Source organism: Sturnus vulgaris, chromosome 16, assembly GCF_052056855.1.
Source record: "Sturnus vulgaris isolate bStuVul1 chromosome 16, bStuVul1.hap1, whole genome shotgun sequence".
NCBI lineage: Eukaryota > Metazoa > Chordata > Aves > Passeriformes > Sturnidae > Sturnus > Sturnus vulgaris.
In genome coordinates this window covers 7,505,462-7,529,106 of record NC_142258.1, presented here as the reverse complement: position 1 = coordinate 7,529,106, position 23,645 = coordinate 7,505,462, and the positions used below count along the sequence as shown (strand labels likewise).

Sequence of the window (23,645 nt, the reverse complement as noted above, 5' to 3'; positions counted from 1 at the left end):
AAAACCAGCTTGGAAAAAAAAAAGTCCAGACTGCATCCGCTGGCAGCTTGTGCATGTATCTGGTTTTGTAAGAGGAAAGTCTTTTGGCACTCCATCAGTTACCCTTTTGTAAATTGCCTTCGCTAAATTGCCTTGCTTGAGCTGGATCCACTTCACTAACTAGTCACCTCCGCTTCCTACGTGACTCAGGTTTCAAGGCATGAAAGGAACAAGAGCCTTGGAAGATAGAAACAAGTGGGAGAAGCCGGCCCTTTTGTTAAGGAAGGCTGGAGAGAGGATCTAATTGCAGCATCGGGAACTGCAGTGAAGCCAGAGCTCAAGGAGTGGGAGAGAGCACCCTCAGGAAGGTGAACAGAGCTGCGTGCTCAGCTGCAGAGCAAAGCATCACAGTGCACAAGGACCAGCAGAGATTTCTCCCAGCTGGATCAGGAACTACGAGTGTAAAGTTCTTGTGTACCCAAGGGTTACACTGGATTGGTGGCAAAGCATCAATTCCCAAAACGATCAGTTCCCAAGAGCAAAGTTACTAAGAGGCTTGTACAGCATAAAAGCAAGACATAAAAGGCAGCAGTGACCACTGCTTTTGCCATTCTGCTAAAAAGGATCAAAATTCAGGGCTAAGGTTGGAATGTGCTCAGCGCTACAGGATGCAGTGCTCCCAAAGAAGTCTATTACTCAGAAAAGTATTGAGCAATGTTCTCCAGTACATATGAATCACCAAGATGCCCATGAGGCCATCTTCCTCTTTCAAAGCAGAGATCCACAATGACATTCCCTGCACCTTTCTAGAACAGAGTCAGCAGCTGGGAACACAGGAAGATGAGTGCTAGTGAATACAGCCAGCTAAAGGAAAATCACCCTCTAAGAACAAAGGATGTGCAGAGCCATATGGCCCCACATATTAAATGAAAACCTAGAGAAGATTACAAAGGCCTTGGCTAATGCTTGGTGGGGGTTTTGTGTCAGACTTTTTTCTACGTGCTGTAAGGAATTTGCAGCATTTTTCCTCCATTTTCAAGTGACCAGATCACACACAACCCAAAATTTGAAGGGAGCAAAACAAAGTGACTCAGTTAACAACTCTCAATCATACAAGCACACCGTGGCACAATTGAAAACAGCAGCAATGAAGTGAGGGGGGAGAGCTGGCAGGAGGAGAGAAGATGCAAAGGAGATGTTTAAGTAACCCTGTATTTTTCTATGACTGATGTTATTGTAGTAATAGAAATTACTGGATATGTCCAGAGAATAACAAGCAAGACAAGCATTATGCTGTTTAATAAAGCATTGCATCAGAAGGTATTTATAATGAGTTTCAAAACACAGCAAGTATCAAGAGAGTAGAGGAAAAAGCTTTCCATACATTCAAGAAGACCTCAAAGACAAATTTAGGAAATCTCATAACAAAAGGGGAGACAGCTCAGCCAACCATTAAATCCCTTTCCAAGTAGCATTTCACTAGTTAAGGCAAAGACAACATAACTACAGTTTAACTAAGCTTCAACCCAGCCTCATCTTTTCACAAACGCTTGAGCACAGTCTAAGAATTTTACAGAATTCCACTATGCATTATCTATCTTTTAGTGGACAGGGATCCATGACTTCAAAAACAGCTGAGAGTAGGGAACAGTATATCATGGATGCCCTGTTTGTTTCCAGCCCTGAACAGATACACAGAGCTTCCCACTGGGGAGGCAGGAAAGGATCATTGCCACTGCTGAAGCAGAAGCAATCACTGCTCTAACAATTGTGCTGGACAAGTGATCTTGTAAGCAAACATCTAATACTTACATAGTTTCAGCTACACAGGGAATCATTCCACTAGCTTCACAGCTTCCTTTAGGCTCCCTGGACTCCACATAGAATGCTGGAAGACAAAAGACCACACAAATCTTTACATTTAGAAGAGGCTATGAAAACCATGAAATGCACCAAATCGCTGAGAACCAACTGTGTATTTAATAAAACCCTTCAGAGTCAAACTCCATTTGCTCAAAGAGTCATTTTATAAAATACTATTTCACTTTTTTGACTTACAAAGTAGCATTTACACCATTAACTCTGCACTGTCATATGAACCATACAACAAACAAATTCAAATGTTTGTTAGGAGTAAATACACACTTCCGGATACTTTCATGGCTTTCAGCATGGGAGAGTTAATTCCTCATTTCATGCACTCAAAGCAAAGCAGAGGACATGCTATCACTGCCACTGCATGTTAGCTGAGTGCTGTTTAATCTGTGAATGCCAGACAGCTGCTACCTAGCAAAGCATAATTTGGGTCTGGAGAGTAATTCTCTTTTTTCATTCTCTAGCACATTCTTTTCCATGTTTGTTTTCCCATGTTCAGTCGAGCTGGCTCAACTCTGCTTCTCTTAAATTCGCAGCTCTGCTGTATAACTAGGAAGCTCTGAAGAGAAGACAGACAAAGGCATGTCTGGTTTTTGTAGCAAGAGCTGCAACTGCAGGCCCTAGTCAACACCTCTGTATCTGATCTAGTAGAAAAACACAACAAACAAGAAATCTCTGGCAATGCTCCCCTGCTCTGCCATACTAACAGAAACACTAAAACATCTCGTTTTTACAGCTCTTACATCTAGGGAGCAGACAGATGATCAAAAGTTGCCTTGTTGCATACTTACTTTTTACATGAGATTTACTTCTTGGGAAACAAGAAGGAACATTAGCTTGTTCAGAGCATCCTTCAGCAGAAAGAGGTGGGTGAATGTAGGAATACAACCATGAAACAAGGTCTTTTCACACATGCCAATCTCCACATGAGTTTTCCCCAAACCTGATCCTACATTTGGATTAGGAAAATTTGACTGACACATAAAACCTAGTTCAGACCAAAGCTGCTGATAGAGCTCAAAAGCCCCAAACATTTCAAAATGCCTGGAAACTCTGGAGTGCTACTTTCACTCATATGTTTTTTGCTCTGTGTGTGTATCTCCATTGAATCATTTTTAGACAATTACTGTTGAGATGAAGATCAAAAAGTCTACTTCACACTAGGTTTATATACTCTGGTCCCAAACCTCATCTTCCACACAACCAAACGCCCCTTTTCCCTCCTCCATGGCTTCACAGCTCTGTTAGCAGACACTCCAGTGGGTGCACAGCCACCAGGCAGCTTAACATGCAAGGGAACAGACAAGTGTCTGCCTCTCTCATGGTGGAAGTACTAGCTTGAATTTCTTCCTATTTGACCACAGCATCCCATGAATTTCAAGAATTTAAGAAAATGTAACATCTGGCACATCTGTGTTAATTTCTTTTGGCCTCCTGCATCTAAATAATTCCTTTTATAAATCACCAGGGAGGAGCACAGGGTGCTGTGCAGCCTCATTCCCAAGGAACCTATATAAACATTTTACAGTTCACATTTTGAAAAATCATTGTCATGGCAACTTTTTGAAATAAACTACTTTTCAAACATACTTGTATTTCTTTGGAAGATATCTATGATCCCATGATCCACCAAATCTACATTTCCAGTCAATTTACTGCACATACTGGAAGCAAACACTTATTTCAAGTTCAAAAGAAGCTGAATCTGATGGAGATCAGCCCTACCCAGCAAAAGCCAAACTTTTTCAGGTTGTTTGAAGTAATTTCCTTGTTGGCTGACCTATACACACGCACACTGACTGGAGCCAGAAATTTTAACATGTAAGAACCTCCAGCTACAATTCTTCCCCTTTCTTATTTCTATTCTTCCAAGTTGTCCACTTAACCTTTTTTAAATTTTTAATGTAGTAGCATGTGGAAACTTTGACAACACAATTATGGGATATGGAACAAAAAGTTAGTACGAGCTAGCAGTTAAAAGATCAAGCTCTTCAAGGCTGTATTTAAAGGCTGCCATAGCACAGCAATGCACTGACTTCAGCCTAAATCATGTACAGGGAGTGCAGCAGGGGGGGACAGAAGCATTGGCACGCTGGTGGCACAGGTTTTGGTTCAGTCCCTGGGCCAGAGCTGCAAGGTGTAGCTGCAGGCTGTGGTCACCAACACTCCTCCCTCTGTGCTGCTGTGGAGCAGAAGTATCACAGCACAGTAACTCAGACAACAGCCTGCACTGCTCATTAGCAATCCCTCACCAACCCACGGGGAAATAAGTAAGCAAATAATGTGGACCCCTGGGATGATGGAGGCCTTTGTTTTGTTCACCTGCCTCTTTTCACACCTGTGTCTAAGCCCCTGGGACTTCGCTCTCCTGAGCACTGGGCAGGAGGATCAGTGCAGGCCCTCCACACCCCCAGCAGCTTTCCCAGAGGTAAGAGCAGGCAGCCTTCTCACCAGACAACTTTCTCTGCTCTCCTGTGGGGAATCGGTGAAGGATCAATAGTATTGTTTCCCTCTTTAGCAGGCAGAAACTGAGAGGATCAGCTCGACACGTGGAAGCTTTCACTGTGCAGTTCAGAGTTCTACACTACAGCACCAAGCACTTGGTGCACAAGTGTTATAGCAAGAACCAAACTTCAGTCAAAGCCGGCACGTTATGGAAACTGCTTATTTCAAGTCTGAACCTGCAATGAAACCTTCTCAGCAGAAACCCTCTGAGTGCAGGACAATGGCACATTATGGGCTGTCAGGAGCCCAGAACACACCCCACCACATCCCCAGCCAAGCGCTGCACTAGCACCTGTCTGTCACACTGATCTGCTCCACGCCACTGCTGCACAAATACACTTATGCAAAGTTACTCAAGAGGAAGTCTAAAAGCAGGAAAGTCCTGCTGCAATTAGTTAAAATGAATTATTAGTTTGTGAGGCTTCCTGCAGTTGAAGAACCTTTCAATGAATTACAGACAGTAATGGTTTTGTGGGCAGATACATGAGAACTTTACCGATCTGTTCCAAACCAGGATAACAAAACTATTTCTGATCAACCTCAGTTTGAGCTTTGGAAACAAAACAGCTTTAGAAACGTGATCAAACTGGGTAAAATTTGTCTCTACAGAACATGCCTGCATAGAGTAGAAGCTAGTTTTACAGACACCTGAAAAGGCACCATGCAGAGTTCCAGCTGCCACTTGGCAGAAGGCTACATGGCAGTCTAGGGGAAAACCAAGCCAGGCAACAGCTATACTGGAAGCCTGAATACTTTCCCAAATGAGAAGCAGACTTCTCTGACAAAGATCATACTGAAAAGGCTTAACCTCCCCCCTTTGAAAGGGAAATACAGGTACAAAAATACAAAGAAAAAAAAAAAAAACAGAAACAACTTCACCACATTTACAGTCCATAATGCTGGGCCAAGTCTCAGGGCCAAGAATCAGAGTTATCACTAAATCTCTTCCTCTTCTCCCTCAGTCACCAGAACAGAGGCAAAAGTCTCTTTAAAATACCTGAGCCGTGACCTGGTGTGCTGTCACTCCAAGTCCAGAGCTGACTCATCAAAGGCGATTTTTCCATTCAAGACTGGGCAGAAGAAACCTGTTTTCTGCTCTGCTAAAGAGCACCTGACTCTGCAAGCACTCACAGAGCATGACACCACATTTCATCTCCAAAGTTCAAGTAGTCTCAAGAAAAAGTGGAACAGATGTTTCAGATCTGTAGTTCACTGTGTGCAGCTAATTGTCTAAGGCTAGCTTAAGGAAAAATGAATAATAATGTGAAAAATTATAGGCAGAGGAAGACTAAAGCACCTTACTACTTTTTCTTATGGAAGATACTTTTCTTAAGTAGCTTTTTCAGCAGACAAATGCATCATCCTTGAATCCCCACTTTCCCTTTACATTCTCTAACCACACAATACCTTACTTACTGATTACTTCTCATTGTTTTTCCATTTGGCCCCACTAAAAACTTTTCAATTGTTTCCTATTATGTGCTTCATCTTACTTTATTAGGTGGGTGGAATGATTTGTTAGGATTATTGTATTTTCAAAGAACAAACCCAAGTCCGGTTAGCTAAACAGAATGTAATTTTAGAAGGGTGCCTTCAGGTGCTTTTGTAATGTAAATAAATTAATGAACTAATTCATGCAGCAGCAGTACTTGTTTTGAGAAGTCTATTTAAGCTATGAGCAAGACAATGGGCAGAAGGGAAATCAAGATAGCCAAACAAGAGGGCTGTTAAAGATCATGCAGTCAGCTTTCAGTAAAGCTGAAACCAGAACCCAAATCAGACTCCATCCAATTCCCTACCTCTTACATACTCAGACATGAACAAACTCATTTATTTCACTGCACATAATTCAACCACTTTCAAAAAACAAAGGCTCAGTCACTGAGCAATTTATCTCCATCCATTTAAAAACTACCAATACTCGTCTTCTCCTTCGAGATCCTTGTCAAAGGCTGTACAAGGTCCAGCATGTTCAAAAAAGCAAATAATCTTCTAATGCGAGTTCGTGTGTTTTTTCCCCTTTTCATATCCAAAGGGTTGTAAAATAATAATACTTCAGTATTTTTCCAGGGTATACTTACTTTTGCACAGCATGACAGACCTTTAACACCTCAGTATGTATAATGAATAATTAAAGCAGTTCATGCCAGGGGAAGAGCTACTCTGTGCTGATACAACCAGTTCACATCTCTACAGCAAAACTGCAGATTACGTGACCAAAAACACCACAGCCCCTGGGTATATCTCTGGACAGAGATGCATCCAACTGAAAGCATCTGAAAGTAGTTGTGCTACAAGTATTTACCTTACCCTGGCACAATCCAATCCATTCTGCAAATTAACCTACAGAAAATTGCAGCTATCTGCAGCCAAACCAGAATAACTTTGAAAAACCACCTCGGTCTACAATCTACTTAGCAATGGAAAGAACAACATTTACTTTTAAACTGAGCTAAGTGTGCACAGATTTTCTTCTACCCTAAGTTCAGCTATCAGACTTCACCTTGAAGTGTCTGAGGCGCCTTCACCAATTACATTCAGTGGAATATAATTCAGGTATATAGCAAGTGACTCCTGTAATACCATATGCTTTAAACTAATTGTAGTAAGTGAATAACTTCATATTTCTTACTGTTCTCAACAATGAAGAAAAGACAGCAGTTACACAAAAAAAGGAAACCATTCCAGCAGCTCTGGTTAATAGTCTCCCTTCTCCAGCAGCAAGCAGCTGTGAGAACAGTGACCCACACAACACCTAACACTGAAGGGACAAGTTTAAAGACCAGAGCCAGGCCACCTCATAAGATCCCTGCTGGCAGCAGACGCTCATAAGGAGTTTACAGAAGGCCCACTGGCCATCTCAGTGAGTGTGACACAGTTTACAGGCTGACAGCCAAAAGAATCACGCATTGCACGCAGTTGTGTAGGAACTTCAGTACCAGCTGACCACATAAACACTGGAATCATATCTAAGTTATGTACAACAAATTGTTCTAAGTGAAAGCACAGACATATGAAAGTGCCTTAAGAGCATATGCTTGGATTTTTAAACTGACTGCAGTTTCTAAAGCAGAAAACACACACAGCCATCTGCAGAAGCCCTAATTCTCCTGATTTGATTTGCAACTTCCCCATTTCAGTGAACAACACCAACATTTCCCACCATACAAAGGATTCTGCAGTATTTTGATGCTAACTGTATCAGTAGCTTCAAAGGAGCTCCTTTGAGTGCTTTAACTTGGTCATCAATTTTAACAAAGACTCTCACCTCTCCTTGAGAAATCTGGTGACAGCTTCAACCAACACACACTTTTTTTCACAATTTTTCACATAACCTTGATTCCTCTCGACATCCTGTGCCCCACAAGAGACCAGGTGTGTAGGTAACTACCCTGTGCTTCATGAGACATAACCACTAAATCCAAACACAAGTAATTGCTGGAAGCTGGAATACATCAGACCTTTGGCACTCCAGGCCACCCATTGATATGCTGATCCAGAACACTCGAGGCTTTCTGTACAGACTCGTTGGCAATGAAAATATTGAACAGCCAGCATATGATCAAACTAAGAGCTAGGACATTAGCGTTTGTGAGTCTATTACTAAGTTACACATGCCTCCCATAATCATAGATGCTAAGATGATTTTCTCCCTCCCCTTCCATTTTAAAACAAAAGGATAAGACTGACTGCATTGCAAGTTCCAAAGTTGCAGGAGGAAAAGCACCACACACAAAAAAAATTCAAAGAAAGAACTAAAAACTGTCACTTTCTGCTACTACATGGATGCAAAAATAAGACTGGTATATTTCAGGAGCACATAATCCTTTTGGTTCAAAAAAACCCACTTATGTTCACTAAACAGGAAAAGTGAGACAACAAACAACTACGACTGTCATACTGTCTCTGGCAGTCTGACTTTGTGGGAATAACAAACTGTGACAGGAGGTCAGGAACAGCATTCTCACATTTTGCAAAGTAAGTTTTGTCTTTCACAAAACAGATGCTGTAGACAGAACAGCATTTATAACCATTCTTTCTGAGACACCAGATTATACTAGCTTACTCTCTTTACTGGAATCCTGTCTCACCACCTATGCTTTTGTTGGTTTCTCTACAGTTTTCCTACTTCTGTGAAACAGTTCTTTAACACTTACATCTAAGTAGTCCCCTAACTATCATTCTTCTAGCAGCAAAACATTACAATTAAACAACCCTTAACTAAAATCCAGATTTTTCTGCTTCCTTTAATATGTAGATCATTGGACTGGACAGCTGCCCTCCAAGACACATGGATAAAATGGAGACCTAAACGGGTCAATTCTCAGATTATATTTTAGGCAAGAGGCTTTGGATCCCTATTTGCTCTGTTATGGCCAGCACTGAGACCAGAATGTAAAATCATCACCACACTGTCACACCAAAGCCACACGTGACAAGGAGAACCTCCTCATGTCACCACAACGAACACTGGCACTTGTGCAGGGGAAATCAGAGCTCCCCTTGGCTTTGCCAGCCCCCACCTGCCTGGGGCTCTCCCATTTGCTCACCCACAGCCCATAACCAAGGGCCGAGTGGATCCACAAACCCTCCACAGGGAAGGGGGAAGCCAAGGTGCCAGTGAGCAATGGCAGCACATCTCCAAGTCTTGGCTTTCCTGATCACTCCCTGGGAAGGTTTCAACCCAGATCTGTAATTACCTGACTCAAGCAAGAGACAAAAGATAGGGAGGAAGGAGAAATCACTGACTGTTTCATAAGACACGCTCTCAAGACGACTCACTGTACAGAAGACACTGAGAAAATCTGCATAGACAGTTTACTTGTGTCACATGTTTACAGGGGGTAAATTGCAGTTGGCACTTTACCAGAAGGCAACATTTGCATTGAACATTTGCCATGAAATTACCATTGTTTCAAGTCAAGTTAATATGTCATTACTGCTGGGTAACTTAAGAGTCAAGTACACAATTAATCCATGTCACCAACACATACAGTCTCCAAAACATAACAGCCATTAATCTAGTATTTTTAAAAAGGAGGAAGGGGTAAGAGACAAAAGAACTTATTAGACTTCCAGTAACCAGAAGACAAAGCCTATTAGTCAGAGGCAAATAGAGGAAAGGAAGCCAGAGAGATAAGATGCAGACCCCTAGGGAGAAGCAGCCAAAAAGAAGGAGCCCAGCCAGAGAATTCTGATGAAATTGTTAAGGGGGTTCCCCCTTATCTTCCTGTGACTACCAAGTCCCTCAAGTGTTTACAGATTGTTCTTTCAGCCTTCCAAGAGCTCTGGCTACCAATATTCAGCTCCTGTATTTCTGAGGATGAAAGAAAGGACTGTTTTTCTAACATCCTATACTTCTATTTTTATGGTCTCTTCTTACTCAGTTTTCCTGTTACATTCACGTAGAGACCCATGTGCCTAAAGAAACAATAACATTGTTTCTGCCATTTGCAAGTTCTTACAAACTGCCAAAACCCTATCATGATGGATTTTATAGTGCTCCAAGGCTCCAAATTAAATTTACCAACATTTCCCTAGAACCGATAAAGAAAATCGGGTGCTTCAGTGTGGGAGAGATCTGAGGAGTGCTGGGGCACTCTCACGCCTTCTGACCTGCAGCCGTGAATCTCTGTATCCAAACCCTTTGTGCATTCTTTTCTGTCATGAGGAAATGCAAGTGTAGGAGACGTGTCTGTCCCCTCTTCCATCCCCTTTTATACCCTACTGTCCCTATACATATCTCCAACACAGAGGATTTCTTCCTGTTCCTTAAGCTGAACAAAAGGAAGGAGCAGAACCAAGCCTCTCCCTTATCCACTCTCAAATTCGTCAGAACACATTCTAAAAATCTGTTAAACTGTCTGGAAGACCTTTTTGCTCAATATATACTTCTTCAATTAATTTCAATGAGGATCTTCCAAAAGAGTTGTTCTTAATTCTCTCTCAAAGTCATTCATTCATCTGATCGTCTTTTTTTCAACACAATTCATGCTGAATGGAAGCCAGATGTAATAATTAATGAATTTCCAAGATCAACAAATTATAAGAACTACTGACATAAATCATTGAGAATTTGCTCACAACAATCAACACAACAACATTCAACTTCAAAATAAAGCAAGAATCTGGGTAGAAAAGGCACCTAATACAGCCTTGAAGATCCTGATTATATGAGCTGATTACAGCTCTTATTGCAAGCTGTCAGTCTCACAAAGAAAGCAGCCAAGTAGTACCAAAGCTGTAAGTTCCTCTGTTATTAGTTGTGTTAGTTGGGTTTTTTTTAAGAATTACAGTATTCATGCCTACATACAATTTGCTATTAGGAAATAATCAGAGTTTTAGAAATCATTATAAGAGCCAGTATTTGCAGTAAGTTTGTAAAGCCAGTTGCACTTTGCAAATCTGAACTAATTCAACACAGATCACAAGCTCTCCTTTTTCTGCTGATGTGCAGAAAACCTTTGCTTTAGGCTGTGAGCTGCCCGTCAAGTAAAAGTGAACGTTTCCCACAGACCACCACGACACACCTGTGTGGGGGAGACTGAGGACAGACTACAGAATTGACAAGAACATGAGGTCAGATCTCTTCACTTTCATATGCAATCTTAATTAAGGAACTGTGTTTCCTTTTCTGAGGATTATCATTCACCAGGGAAACACGCAGCAGTGTTCAGATGCAGTCATGGGATACAAGTACTCAGAAACTCTCTCTTCCCATTGCTGTAGCCCAAATAAAATACAAATACTGTAACTACACATTAACTGTTTAAAAAAGGGGTTTTTAAACACGTAAGAATTTGTTTAGACAATGTCTTTTGGTCAAAAAATACAGGCCATGCCACTGAGGCCTGTAATTTTCAAAAAGGTAGGGCAATTCTGTGCTTTTTGTTTGTACAGCTACGGCCCCTTTTTTTTTTCAGAGCACTTAACTCATTGCCCCTTTAAATTATGTGACAGACACTGCCATTCAAAAAAAGTCTGTGGATCAATGCTGTATTCTGACACTTGGCATCAGCCTGTACAGTTATCAATGTAACATTTTGAAGGGCAGCATATCAGCTGTGTTAACTATTTAAAAGATAATCAATGATTCTTTCCAGCAACCACAGGACTGATAGGATAGGCATATTCTTCCAACCAGTATTTGCTCGAAACACTGATTATGCAAGTTATAATTGAAGTTGTTACGAGTAGCTTATTAGTACCACCACAGCCCCAGAGAGTGATTAATGCAGATTGCAGCTTGCACAGGAAGGGTAAACACACTCAGGGGAGGGAGGAAGGGAGAGCTCAAAGCAGGAAAAAAAAGTGGCTGTGCAAAGAGGGTATGTTCAGATAGCGAGGACTACCTTGGAAATAAATCGCTTTACAGTTTATTGCTCTGTCTTTCTCCTGAAAACACTAGGAACATTCACGTTCTAGCGTGACACGTGAGAAGGCTGGGCACGAAGCGCACCCGAACAAAGCAGCCGCTCTCCCCGGCCCTGGGGGGCTGCGGAGCTGCCCGCAGCGACCACCGCAAGAGACGTTTTAGGACCCCGCAGACGGGGGGAACATCGGAACAGAAAAAACCAGGAGAACCAAATCCCGGGGCGAGGCAGCCCCGCCGCTCAGGGATGAGTGTGGGGTGGGCACGGCCCGGCGGCACCGGACCCCACCGGCACCGCTCGGAGCGGCGCCCGGCCGGGACCGCCCCGCCTGCGGCACCGGGGCAGCGCCTGTCCGGCCGCTCCCGGCGGGCTGTCCCGGCGCTGCAGGGCTGCGGCTCGGGGGGCCCTGACGTGAGGGGGCGGCGGCGCGGGGCCCCGGGAGCACAACCGGCCCCGGTGGGGCTGAGCACCAGCGCGGCGGCCACGGACGAACCCCGCCGCCCGCTCCGTCGCCCGAGCCGTGCCGAGCCCCGCGCCGCCCCCGCCGCCGCTCCCCCGCAGCCCGGGCGGACGGGAAGAGCTTCGGTCCAATTCACTCACCTCCGCGGCGCCGAGCGGCTCTGCCTCCACCGCATCACTTCCGGGCGAGCGCTCAGCTGGCGGACACGCCGTGACGCGCCGTGACGTGCCGTGATGTACCGTGGCGTACCGTGCGAGGGGCGGTGCGCGCGACGCCGCACGCACGGTGAGGGCAGGGAAGGCGGCGGCTCGCGCCTCCCGCGCCCACCGGAGAGGGGGCACGCGGCGGGGCGGGGCCGCGGCACGACCGCACCAAGGTAAAGCGGGGAGGGGGAGGAAGGCGGGCGTACACGCGGGGAGGGCGGAGGGAGGGGAGAGGCCGGAGGGGCGTGCGGTGGGCCTACCCCCCCGCTCTGCTTCGCGCGTTGGTTCCGCCCAGCTGCGGGGGTAGGGCCGCCCCATCCGCCAGGGGGCGCAAGGACGCCCCCACCGGCACCGCCCCCTAGTGGCCGCGAGGCTCCAGGCTGGGGGGGGCGGCAGCGCCATCTTGACAGTGACAGTGGCCGTGGGGCAGTGCTCTGTGACTCACAGTGCTCGGTGCCCACAGCGGTCTGTGACCCACAGCACTCCGAGCCCACAGTGCTCGGTGCCCACAGCACTCAATGTGCACAGCCCTCGGTGCCCACAGCGCTCACTGACCTACAGTGCTCAGTGCCCACAGCACTCATCGACCCACAACGTTCACTGCCCGCAGCCATCAGTGCCCACAGCGCTCCGAGCCCACATGGCTCAGTGCCCACAGCAGGACAAGGCAGCGTCTTAAGCTGCACCAAGGGAGGTTTAGGTTGGACATGAGGAAGAACATTACAGAAAGGGTGATTAGACACGGGAACGGGTTGCCCAGTTTGGTGGTGCAGTCGCCGTCCCTGGAGGTGGTAAAGAAGACTGGACGGGGCACTCAGTGCCATGGGCTGGTTGCCAAGGTGGTGTTTGGTCACAGACTGGACTCAATGGCCTCTTTCTAACTCGCCTGATTCTGTGACCCACAGCCCTCCATGCCCATAGCCCTGCTATGGTTCTCAAATAGCAACTAAAAATCATGTCTATCAATGAGTTTCACTGAGTGACCCTCAGAATTAAGTAAGAAAAGGGTCAGGGAGGATTTTGTCTCTGGTAGCATTAATATTTATACCTGTTCTCGAGCTTGGGAGTGTTTCCAATGCTGGGAAATATTCCTATTCATGCATTCAGTTGCATTTGGCTGGAAGCCAAAGTATGAATAAGGTGCATAAATCTATACTGGAGCTTGTGTCCATGTTGTTATATTTCTGTATGCTTCTATATTATATAAGCAAGGCCATCCAAGGATAGCTGAGAATTCATTTTCTCTGCTAAATTTCTCAGTCTGCATTAAAATCTTTCTCTGCTTGTAAGTAATAGAGAACTAAACACACGGGGAAGAAAATGATATTCAAGCATGAACAACAGAATTGGACAAGACTAGAGACAAGTTCATATTGCTTTAGAGTTTACCTGGACACTGTGCTTTTCATGAGAAAGCTAAGAAATAAGTAAAGCAATTTTTTTTGTTTCCCTTGCTCTTTCCCAAGTCTAAGTCAGCATTTCTGTTCTTACTGAGGCTCCTGCAGCACAGGAGGCCACTCCCAGGGCAAGTCTCTATGTCCTACTAAAACCAGATAGTGCCTCAACCACCTCAGACTAAGAGATTTAAAACCCAGTGATAAAAAGGAACTAGTTAAGAGTTTCCACTTTCATTTATTCAAGTGAAAAGAATGTTGTAGAACCTTAATTTTGTGTGAATTGGCTTATTTGAACTGACATAGGAAACGGTGATAAAATCCATGTCCTTGCTTTTACTTTTTAATTATATTCTCTTTGCATGCAGTTTGCTTTTTCTGATCAAAAGACTGCTCCATATGCAAGAGCAAGCTTAAAAGAGGTCTGAGTTCAGTCAGATATCTGAGGCACAGATAGAAGAGCAGAGTTCCCATCCCAGTTGATGAACAATGTGAGTACAATAACTTAGGGAGTCTGGTTCAGAGGTTTCAGGGTTTCAGATCTCTTCAGTTTGCCAGCAGAAAGACACTGGCATGACAAAATTCTAAATTCTGTGAAAGTCACCCTACTTTTAGACACCATTATAGAATATATTGGTTCAGTAACTTCATTCTTTTTCACCAAATCTGCATATATTTATGATTGCAGCTTGTAGATGGAAAGAGTGAGAAATAAATCTTTGAGTCAAATTGATGGGAATGTCTGGAAATTTACAGGCTTGTGTCAGTGGTAGAAATGAGGATGTAACACCATCATGGAAGAACATGATCTTTCATTCTAGTCATTTTTCACCACATGGAGATGGAATACTTTAGCTGTGATTCAGGTTTTGCTAGGAATTGGTTTTGTCTGAATCTTAAAAAAAGCAATGAATGTTCAATAAAGAATGAAAATCAAATGAAGTTTTCACTTCACCAGTACATACTGCAGCCACACGTGGTCAGTGTTTGCAGGGTACTGTCACAGGCCACTGAGTCATTGATTTGAGTAAAAGAAGACAAAATTACTTTTGTGAAAACTAGATTTTGAAACTTAATATTGCTGGAAGGCATGTGACCTACCCAGCTATCACAGGAATCTGTGACCCCTTCTCTGCCCCCTGTACCACAGGAACTCATTGTCTGAGTTGTTGTCCCTCAAGGAAATGACAGCCCAAATCCACTGCTGTCTTAGGAACCACAGAATCATTTTGGCAGACTTGCATGAAAGATGAATATGGATTACTGACCTCTTGTTGCTGTGGAGAGCTCTGAAAGGAATGATTGATTATCTGCTGCATTAGCAGCAGGAGAGAGACTGCAGATCACTTTTTAGCTAAGTGGCATCATTTAGCTCCTTTAAAAAACCCCAGATACGTAAATTTTTCTGCATCTCTTTAAATAAATATTAGCCAAAGAGTGCATTTGAAAATGGGAGCTATAGATTGGCATACAGGCTGGATTGTCTTATGGGCAGCTAGTATGGAACATGGTGCTGTTCCCTACTACAGCGTTGATACACCATGGTCTTGAATTACATCATTTACCTCAGTAACAGAGATGTGACCACAGCTTAATTTGGAAGGCAGTCAGCCCAGCAGTTTGTCATTGTGTCTTTAGATTCCTTGCCAGTAGCAAACCAGCTGTTAAATAGAAGTTGTGTTGCTCTTAAATAAAACATTTTACATCTGAGAAATTCAGAGCTGCCTTTTCAAATTATTTCATGCAGGGTTTTGTTCTCCACCTCCCCTAAGCAAATCTAGTTTCAGCACCAGCACTAGGTGTGTGTTACTAAAGCATGCCCCAGTTAGCTGGGATGTGAAAGAAGAGATCAATTGTTTTAAAATATCCTTTTTTCCCCATGGGCTCTTCCTTTCACCCTTTATTTTCTAAAATCCTCTATGTACTCACTGCTGGCAGATTTTATGCTTAAAGTGAGTAGCTAATGCTTGACTCGAGAAGAAAGGATGAAATAAAATAGACTTACAACTTCACCAAAGGAGCTGTGCAGAGGAGGAGAGTGCTGGACATGTGTTCCCAGCCAAGCATCCCCTACTGGGAAGTACCTGTGGTTTAGCTGCTCCTGGATCTGCAGCCAGTCTTGGTGCAGCCTGTCTTCTGCCTTAGCTGTGCTTTGACACTACACTGGTGGAGTCATTGTACAGCGCAGTTGGCAGATTCCTTTTATGATTTTTATATGAACTTATAGTTTAAATTCTAGACAAGCCTGCAAAATAGCAAAATAAGACTAGTATTGCATTGATTATTTAGATTTTTGAACTTTTGGGTCAACCATCTAACAATCCAAAGGAATGTGTATTTGTTTCCTGAAAGAAAGACCTACTGCACTTTATAGTCTAAGGGACTATTTGTTTTAATTAACAGTGAAAAAAATGTGCACGTTCACCATGCAGTAAGTGATTAACTGCTCAAATCTCCTTTGGAGTTTGGATACAATGGGATGTTTCAGGTGTTGATAAGAGGGGGTTGCATGGAGACCGAGGCAGCGTTACAGCTCTGCCCCAGCATCCAGCAGGGCTTGTTTGGGAGGCCACGCTTGGCTTCCCTCCAGAGCCCGCAGCCCGACAGTGGGCTCCCAACTGCGACCTCCTGCTTTTCCCCGCTGACACCGCTGTGCGGACACACCTACCTTTGACCTCTCCTGGTTTGCTTTGTGGCAGTAAACACCCGAAATTTGCTCAGCTAATACAATAGCCCTGTACTTTTTGACAGAAACGCCTGTGGTTAACCTCTGTGGGTTGCATGCTGCAGTAAAATGAAGGGTGGTAGAAGTTAAACAATGGGTGTGACTACCACAAGATGGGTGTTAGTGGGAAAGTGGTGTAACATCCACTTAGCATTCCAGAGATGTGAAATATAATTATGATTTAAATGCCAAAGATGTAAGTTGCAAGATGAGTAACTCCAAGGACATGAAAGCCTCCCTTATCTTCCTTTCTATCCCACTCAGAATCATTTTGCACACCCACAAAACTAATACAAGTAGTGTCACTTGATGAAATTACACCTGATACATGACTTGTACCATCACTTACATTTCTGTCAGTGTGGGCTCTGTTTATACCAAAGGAAAAATTCCAATCTCATTTACAACATTTAAAGTTGGAAGTAATTTTGTTCTCAGTGGAATTACTCCCTATTTATACTCCTACTCAGATCAGAATCTGACCCAGGCTTTGAATTTTGTCTTATTTGTTCTCATCCTTTCCTGTCATAGACAGAAGTCCTCAATCTGTGAAGGGCTCCTCATACCTTCATTTATGTGTCTTTGCAGAAATGGCTTATGAACAGGTCTGTAACGTTAAGAATTATTGACTGAGCCCTGTGAGCAGCTGGTTGCTGAGTATACATGAATAGCTGCTTAATGTCTTTTACATCATCCAGCATATGTGGGAAGGAGAGCAAGAATGCAGAAGTGCAGCCCATGCCTAGATGAGGGGCTACACAGTTCTGTAGCAATTGCAGCATAGAGAAGTTAAAGAACAAAAGAGTAAGTTGTACCTGGGGGACTGGAAGTGGGATAAATAGTTGTTGGTTCTGGACTTTTCAATAAAATCTTTATAAACAGATTCTTGGTATGTTGAAAATCCAAGGGCAGCAGGTGTAGTCACTTCTGAACAAAGGACATGTGCTGTCTCAAGCTGTCACCTTGGAAATTGTCTGATGCATAGATCGGGATTGAAACTTGTATTTTAAACACTTTTACCCCTAGCATTGTTCCTTTTATTTTCTTTATGGATTACGTGAAAACCTAAGCTGTTATCAGCTTCTCAGAGGTGACACCTTCAGGTAAAAGCAGATGGGGTACTCAGGAGAGGCTCTAGGTGAGGCTAGGATTTGGGACTCTGCTTGTGCTGGGTTAACCCTTGAAACGGAATTGTTTCTTTTCTGCACAAAATACACACCTAGCAGGGGGAAGCAGTGACTTTTCAGATACATGTACATCTGTGCCTTCATGTCTGACTGATATCACTGCCTGAAATGGAGCTCTAGAGTGGATAAAGTGAAGCATTTACTCCAAAGTGTTTGATGAGGTGAGACTACCTAGTTATATTATTGTGGAATTTATTTCCTAGAAATACCATAAACATTTACTAGAAGTACTTTCTACTGTGTAGGAAGAATAAATTTCTATCTGGGGGGAAATATATGATTGGTTAAACATGTTAAAATATAAATAGCAAACCAAAAATATTCGTTCTTAAGAATCAGAGAAAAATAGTTCTTGAAACCACAAAAGGTCTTTAGATCACAGTAACGGTTAAGATAAGTCTAGTAATTTATAGTTTAGAATTTCTTATGAAAAAGAACCATGAGCCAAATCCTGCATTCAGGTTAGCATCTGTAATTCCAGCTTTGGTGAGGGAAAGAGGGTGTGTGTGTCTGGAGCCACAGGAGGCTGGTTCTGATCAGCTACTGTGCTGGAGGCAGCAGCACAAGAACAGTACAGCCTGAGAAGCCTTTGGCTGAAGCCCCTCTTTTACAACCCAGAATCCCAGAAATTGCCGCAGGCTGCAGGGATTTGAGCCATAGCACACTGCCAAACTTCCCATGGTAGTTTGAGTGCTGCATTAGGAAGCATTTCTAGCAGTTTGGAAGCTGGTAGTTAAGAAGCTGCATTAGGTGCTGTATTTCCTCACGGCCAAGAGAGTGCTCCCTCCAGAAGGAAGGTCAGGCTGTCTGAATTACTGTGTCCAGACTGTCCATTCCCAGCACACAGGTCTGATTTCAGGGTAGATTCACCTACAGTAATTAGAGCTGCAGGTTGGCAAATGGATCCTGATAGCCAGATAACGTCCTGTCCCTGACACTTTTTCCTCATTGCCTTCATTTACTTCCTTGGCAGTGCTGCTGCACCTTCCTTTGGGACAGTAAGGTGCCTTTGACAGCTGCAGTGCCCCTTAAGCAGAAGTCATTGTTTCTGTTAATTTAACCCATGGCAGAAATGTTGTTATCCAGAAGTGGATTTGTCTCAGGGATATTTGTGGTCTGTCATGAAATAGTTTAATACCTATATGATAAAATATTCATTTACATAAAGCAAGAGTAAGATTTCATTCTTTCTTCTGACAAATAGTCTTAGCACACCTGGAGGCTGATTCAGTGGGCTCAGCAGGTACACAGGTCTCTGAAAATCAAGACATTCAGGACTTTCCTAAATCCACAGTTAGTCTGCCTCTCCTGAGTGCTTAGATAAAATACCTTTCATCACATCAAACTCCAGCTGAATCATTACTGCCTACTGTCATGGTATCTCAAATAAGCCTCTCAGCCCCTGGAGCCTATACAAGTTTTCAGCAATATTGTGGTGGTTTTATCATGTATTTCATTCACAGATTTGCAAAGATAGGGTCAGCATTGGTACAACAATGTCTCAGGAAGGGGGACGTGTAGAGTTTCGGTGACTTGCCCAATGTCTGTTGCAAAACATCAGTGAAACAGAACCCAGGCATTCTTGTACCAGTCTTGATTCAGCAAAGCACTAAACCAAGTGCTTAACTCTGAGCAAGAGCTCAAGCTGTTTGAATGGAGATAGATTTAAGTATCTATATAAGTACTTTGCTGGACTGAGTCTTCAGCTTTCAACAGCTAATTATTGTTTACAGCTATTTCAGGGTTTTTTCATATAGCTCAGCATATCTTTGGATGGCAGAAATATTTTTATACTAATTTAATGGTGTGAAAAAATGTCCTGCTTGCTGGCCTTTTGGCAACTCAAATGTTCATGCATATGTTGGGGGATTTGTCTTGTCTTTGTAGATGACACTAGCAACTCGACAAGAAGTTCTTGGCCTTTACCGCAAGGTTTTGCAAATAGCCAAGAACTGGCAGTCGGCATCAGGGCAGATAGAGGAAACCATGAGAGAGAAAGAGTACATTAGAAATGAAGCCAGAACATTATTCCGAAAAAACAAAAACGTGAGTGTCCTCATGGTGTTGAATTTCTGAATTACTCTCCTCTTGCTTTTTGCACTCCATAGTTGGATGCTAAGATAGGAATATAAAGGTTGAGTTCCCAAAATTTCATTCACCTTAAATGCTGTTGTATTTGGGTTACAGTTTAAATATCGTCCTTGAGAAAACTCAAACCATTTCAGCTCTTCATTAACTACTGTAGAAGTCTAAAAGGTCTTTTTTCAGTAAAAAAAGTGCCAAGAAAAAATTAAATTCCAAAGATACTGCTTGTGTAATTGAAGCAGCTTTTGATCTTTACAAAGTTAGCTAAGTGTATCATTACCCATGCAATGGCAAACAGAGCTCAGCAGCTTCTTTTTTTCTTTTCAAAGCAGCAATTATTGGCACTTCTTTTAAAAGAAGCACTTTAATTTTTTTCTTAAGGAAGACATTTCAAACCCTGGTAATCAAAGGCCCTTCTTGTAATTCAAGATCACAACACTTTTTTATATCCTATAGTGGTCTGGGGCTAAATTGAAGTAATGCAAAATTTAAAAAAAATTAAGTCATAATTCATACCACATTTCTGACTTCAAAGAGTTTCTGGATAGGTTGGTAACAGAATGTACACCAAGCAGTGTCTTTTCCACTGGTGACCTTGCAGAGTGATGAACAGGTGAGCATGGTTTTTCCATTGATGTAGTAGTAGTTTATATGTGTATTGACTTTTTACAGAGAAAATACCATGTTTGGCTGTAGCCTCAGTCCTGACAGTCTTTGGGCCTTAACATTCAGCACCATCAAGCCCAGAACTGCTGAGTTGAGGAAAATACCAATGTTACCTTTTATGGATGTGCACAATACAATCATTGTATCCTTGGCTTTGCCAAAATAAGCTAAGGAAAGCCACATGCTGTACATCATTTACACTTGAGCTTCCAATTGCTAATTACTGTACTCATATAAAACACTTGTTTGTCTGATCATTACAGGTAACAGATCCAGAGCTGATTAAGCAGTGCATAGAAGAATGTGAGGCAAGAATAGAAATTGGACTTCATTATAACATCCCCTACCCGAGACCTGTGAGTAGAAATCACGAAGTCTTCACTGATACCTGCTGAGCTTTCCCTGTACAACAAAACCATCAGTTCCCATCACTCTCACTGCACTGCATTTTTAGATGAGCTGGCATTTAAATGTTTGCTAAAGCAGAGCCAAATCTACATTGAGATGTTCTCTATCTTTCACTGTAAAATGGAGGATTTCTTCTCAAAATAAGGAGTCAAAGCCTAAATGGAGTTGTATGAACTCAACTCCCAAGGCCTCTGAATATTTAGCTGACCAGTGAATATAGAAAAACATGGTAATGGAATCAAATAATAGAAGAGAATGAGAGAACAAAAATACCTAATTACATATGCCATAGGTACAATAATTTTTATAGCTTACATTACTGTTAACTTTCTACAGAAGAACATGTCCAAGATTACTGAAATGCTGGAAGTTGCAGCAAAGTCTTCTAGTGCATCATTCAATACAGTTTCCTCACTACCCAGTCACTTCTGTCAGTAATAGTTTAGGCTGCCTCCCATAGAGACATCCTCTCTACTCCTGTTGATGAGTTTATATTTACACATCTATAGTTTCCTTATCAAGGCAGTCCTGGTCAAAATTAAGTAGTATGATTATCAGATGCTTTCCTAGACTATGGTCACTGTTACCATCTGTTTCAGTATACAGAATAACAATTCACAGCTGGCAAACAATGTTCCTAGAAATGGGCCTAAAATGCATGCTCTGCAGTGGTTTCAAAATTCCAAAGGATCTGCTCTCTCAGACAAACTGGATGATTATTATTTTTCAGATTCTAGAAATCTCTACTGCTGCTTTAGTCAGTGCTTTTACTACTATTTGCACCTAAACACCCATCTTACAGGATGACAGCCTCAGCAACAGTAACACCTGACTGCTACCACCTACATTTTTCAGTCATTTAGGGGGGTTACAGCTGCTTGATTCCCACTAACAGTCTTATGAAATATAAAGACTTTGTCAATCAAAGGAAGAGTCTGTCACCTATTGCTCCTTCTGCTTATGGAGTCAATGACATTGATCGTGCATTTTAATGTGCCATATATATAATCATGACAGTAAGAAGGCAGGCTTTCAATACATACAGTTTGGGGTTATTTTGTGACTTGTTAGATAGGTATGAATAAATCACACAGTGATTCAAGACATCTACTCAAGAATTTTTAGGGTTTCTAGTTCTTACTGTTCTGGAACATTTTCAGCAATCCTATTTCATCAGGTGTCATTGCAGTCTGATATCAAACTGCAAAACTAAGTTACTAAGGCCTAGCTTATGTAGGATTTTAATAAACAGAAAAATTAGGGCCTGAAAGTTATACCACTAATCACTCCTCAGAGAGTGGTCCTCCTAGAAATCTAATAACCTGGCTTGAGACAATAGAGTTACCCTCTCCAAAGTGTGAAGAAATGGTTTATAATTCAGTGAAACTTAGTCTGCAATTTTCTTCCCAATATGCACCTAACTGGTGGGATTTTCTTTTCCAGATCCATCTGCCTCCTATGGGCCTTGCCCATAAACAAGGCCGTACATTGCGACACCAGGAAAAGTTAAGGAAGATTTCTAAGCCAATATACCTGAAATCCCATGATGAAGTTTCATAAGCCACCATTTAAGCTGTGATGTGTAATCACATCCTTTAAACTGTGAACTGCAATCCAGGTGATTTGTGTGCACGACTGTGAATGGTGTGGTCACTTGCTCACACATTTCCTGATGCCAAAAAGCCAATTGATCCATTGTGCATGATGGATAAGGTTGGTTTAGTATTTATTACATTTCAACCACTGACTTGTCAATAAAGGTAACACTTTTTAAGGACTGAGGAGTGATACAAAGTTTACTTTGACATCAGGACAAACTGCAGCAGGATTTCAAACTCTGTCTGTAATAGGGTTCTCTGTGCTCAGTTGTGACTCAAGACAGTGCCTTGTGTAAGGTCAGCCAAAATCCAAGAAGTCTGGGACAGTCAAGCACAGTTCCTCCAGAGCTTCTGAATGCCAGTAGGAATACAGTCACTGCACCTTGTACCTGCTCTCCTTCCTCTCTGCTCCCTGCTGTCCCTGGAGGAGAATTCCAGTTTCACAATACCCTTATGGGGAAGTTTAGTTTCTGGACAGTAGAAAAGAGCAGTAGTGCCACTACTCCTTTTCCTTTAGGCAAACTGCAGAGGAGTGGCCTAGAGTCCCTATGTCAGCTTTTTTCTCCCTTCCTTTGGAGAGGGTGTGGATGTGAAATGCAAAGTTTGGAATGCTATTACACAAGTCTGAGTAAAACATTCCAGTGTTGGGTTCCTCAAGTTCCCATGTATGGACTGGATGAAAACTATGCCTTTAGGATATCACTATGGGAACAAGCTTAGGATGCTTTGGTGTCCTCACTGGCTGTTTTCAGATGGTCAGCTTTTCAGCATAATCAGAACACTGGCTTTCTCAACTATTATTTTAATTTTAGTGCTGGGTTTTAACTCTTATGGACAGAACCCTAAATTTAATAAAAGAAAGTATCTACAAGTCTCTTAAGTTTAAGGGGTATTTCTGTTTCCCAGGTGCCTCATGAATAGAAGTAAAATGAAATTAATTTTCCTTTCACGGGCTACCAGTTGTTTTGGCTCCTTTGCAGTCCTCTGACTTTAGCAGGCTATTGACATGTTCTTTTCAGGGAAGTTAGGGGAGCCTTCCATCCTTTAGGCTGAAAATACCAGTGAGACCAAACTTGGACAAGAGCCACACTGTGTTGTACACTACCTAAGACAGTCCACAGCACTTCAAGGACAACCTATTCCAGCCTGACATTAACAGTGGCAAAATAAAGCAAATTTGAAACATG

At 42.7% G+C, this 23,645-nt stretch overlaps 2 protein-coding genes across 3 annotated transcripts in view; one reads left to right on the top strand and one right to left on the bottom strand.

Moving 5' to 3' along the window:
* The window catches only part of DCUN1D3 (defective in cullin neddylation 1 domain containing 3), an 18,944-nt gene extending 6,485 nt beyond the window's left edge, over positions 1-12,459 (bottom strand). Inside the window, exons 1-2 of the mRNA XM_014869067.2 lie at positions 12,333-12,459; positions 1,792-1,867 (exon numbers count right to left, since the gene is read on the bottom strand). The gene's annotated coding sequence lies outside the window, so the exon portion shown is untranslated. The remainder of the gene's footprint in view (positions 1-1,791; positions 1,868-12,332) is intronic.
* LYRM1 (LYR motif containing 1) lies at positions 12,435-23,645 on the top strand. 2 transcript variants are annotated; one of them, XM_014869113.2, is made up of 4 exons: positions 12,435-12,568; positions 19,589-19,747; positions 20,716-20,808; positions 22,304-23,645. In XM_014869113.2, the coding sequence occupies exons 2-4, from the start codon at positions 19,589-19,591 to the stop codon at positions 22,418-22,420; spliced, it is 369 nt and encodes a 122-aa protein (XP_014724599.1). In that variant the 5' UTR covers positions 12,435-12,568; the 3' UTR covers positions 22,421-23,645. The 2 variants fall into 2 exon arrangements, with proteins under 2 accessions (XP_014724599.1, XP_014724580.1); XM_014869094.2 differs by lacking the exon at positions 12,435-12,568 and adding an exon at positions 17,732-17,862.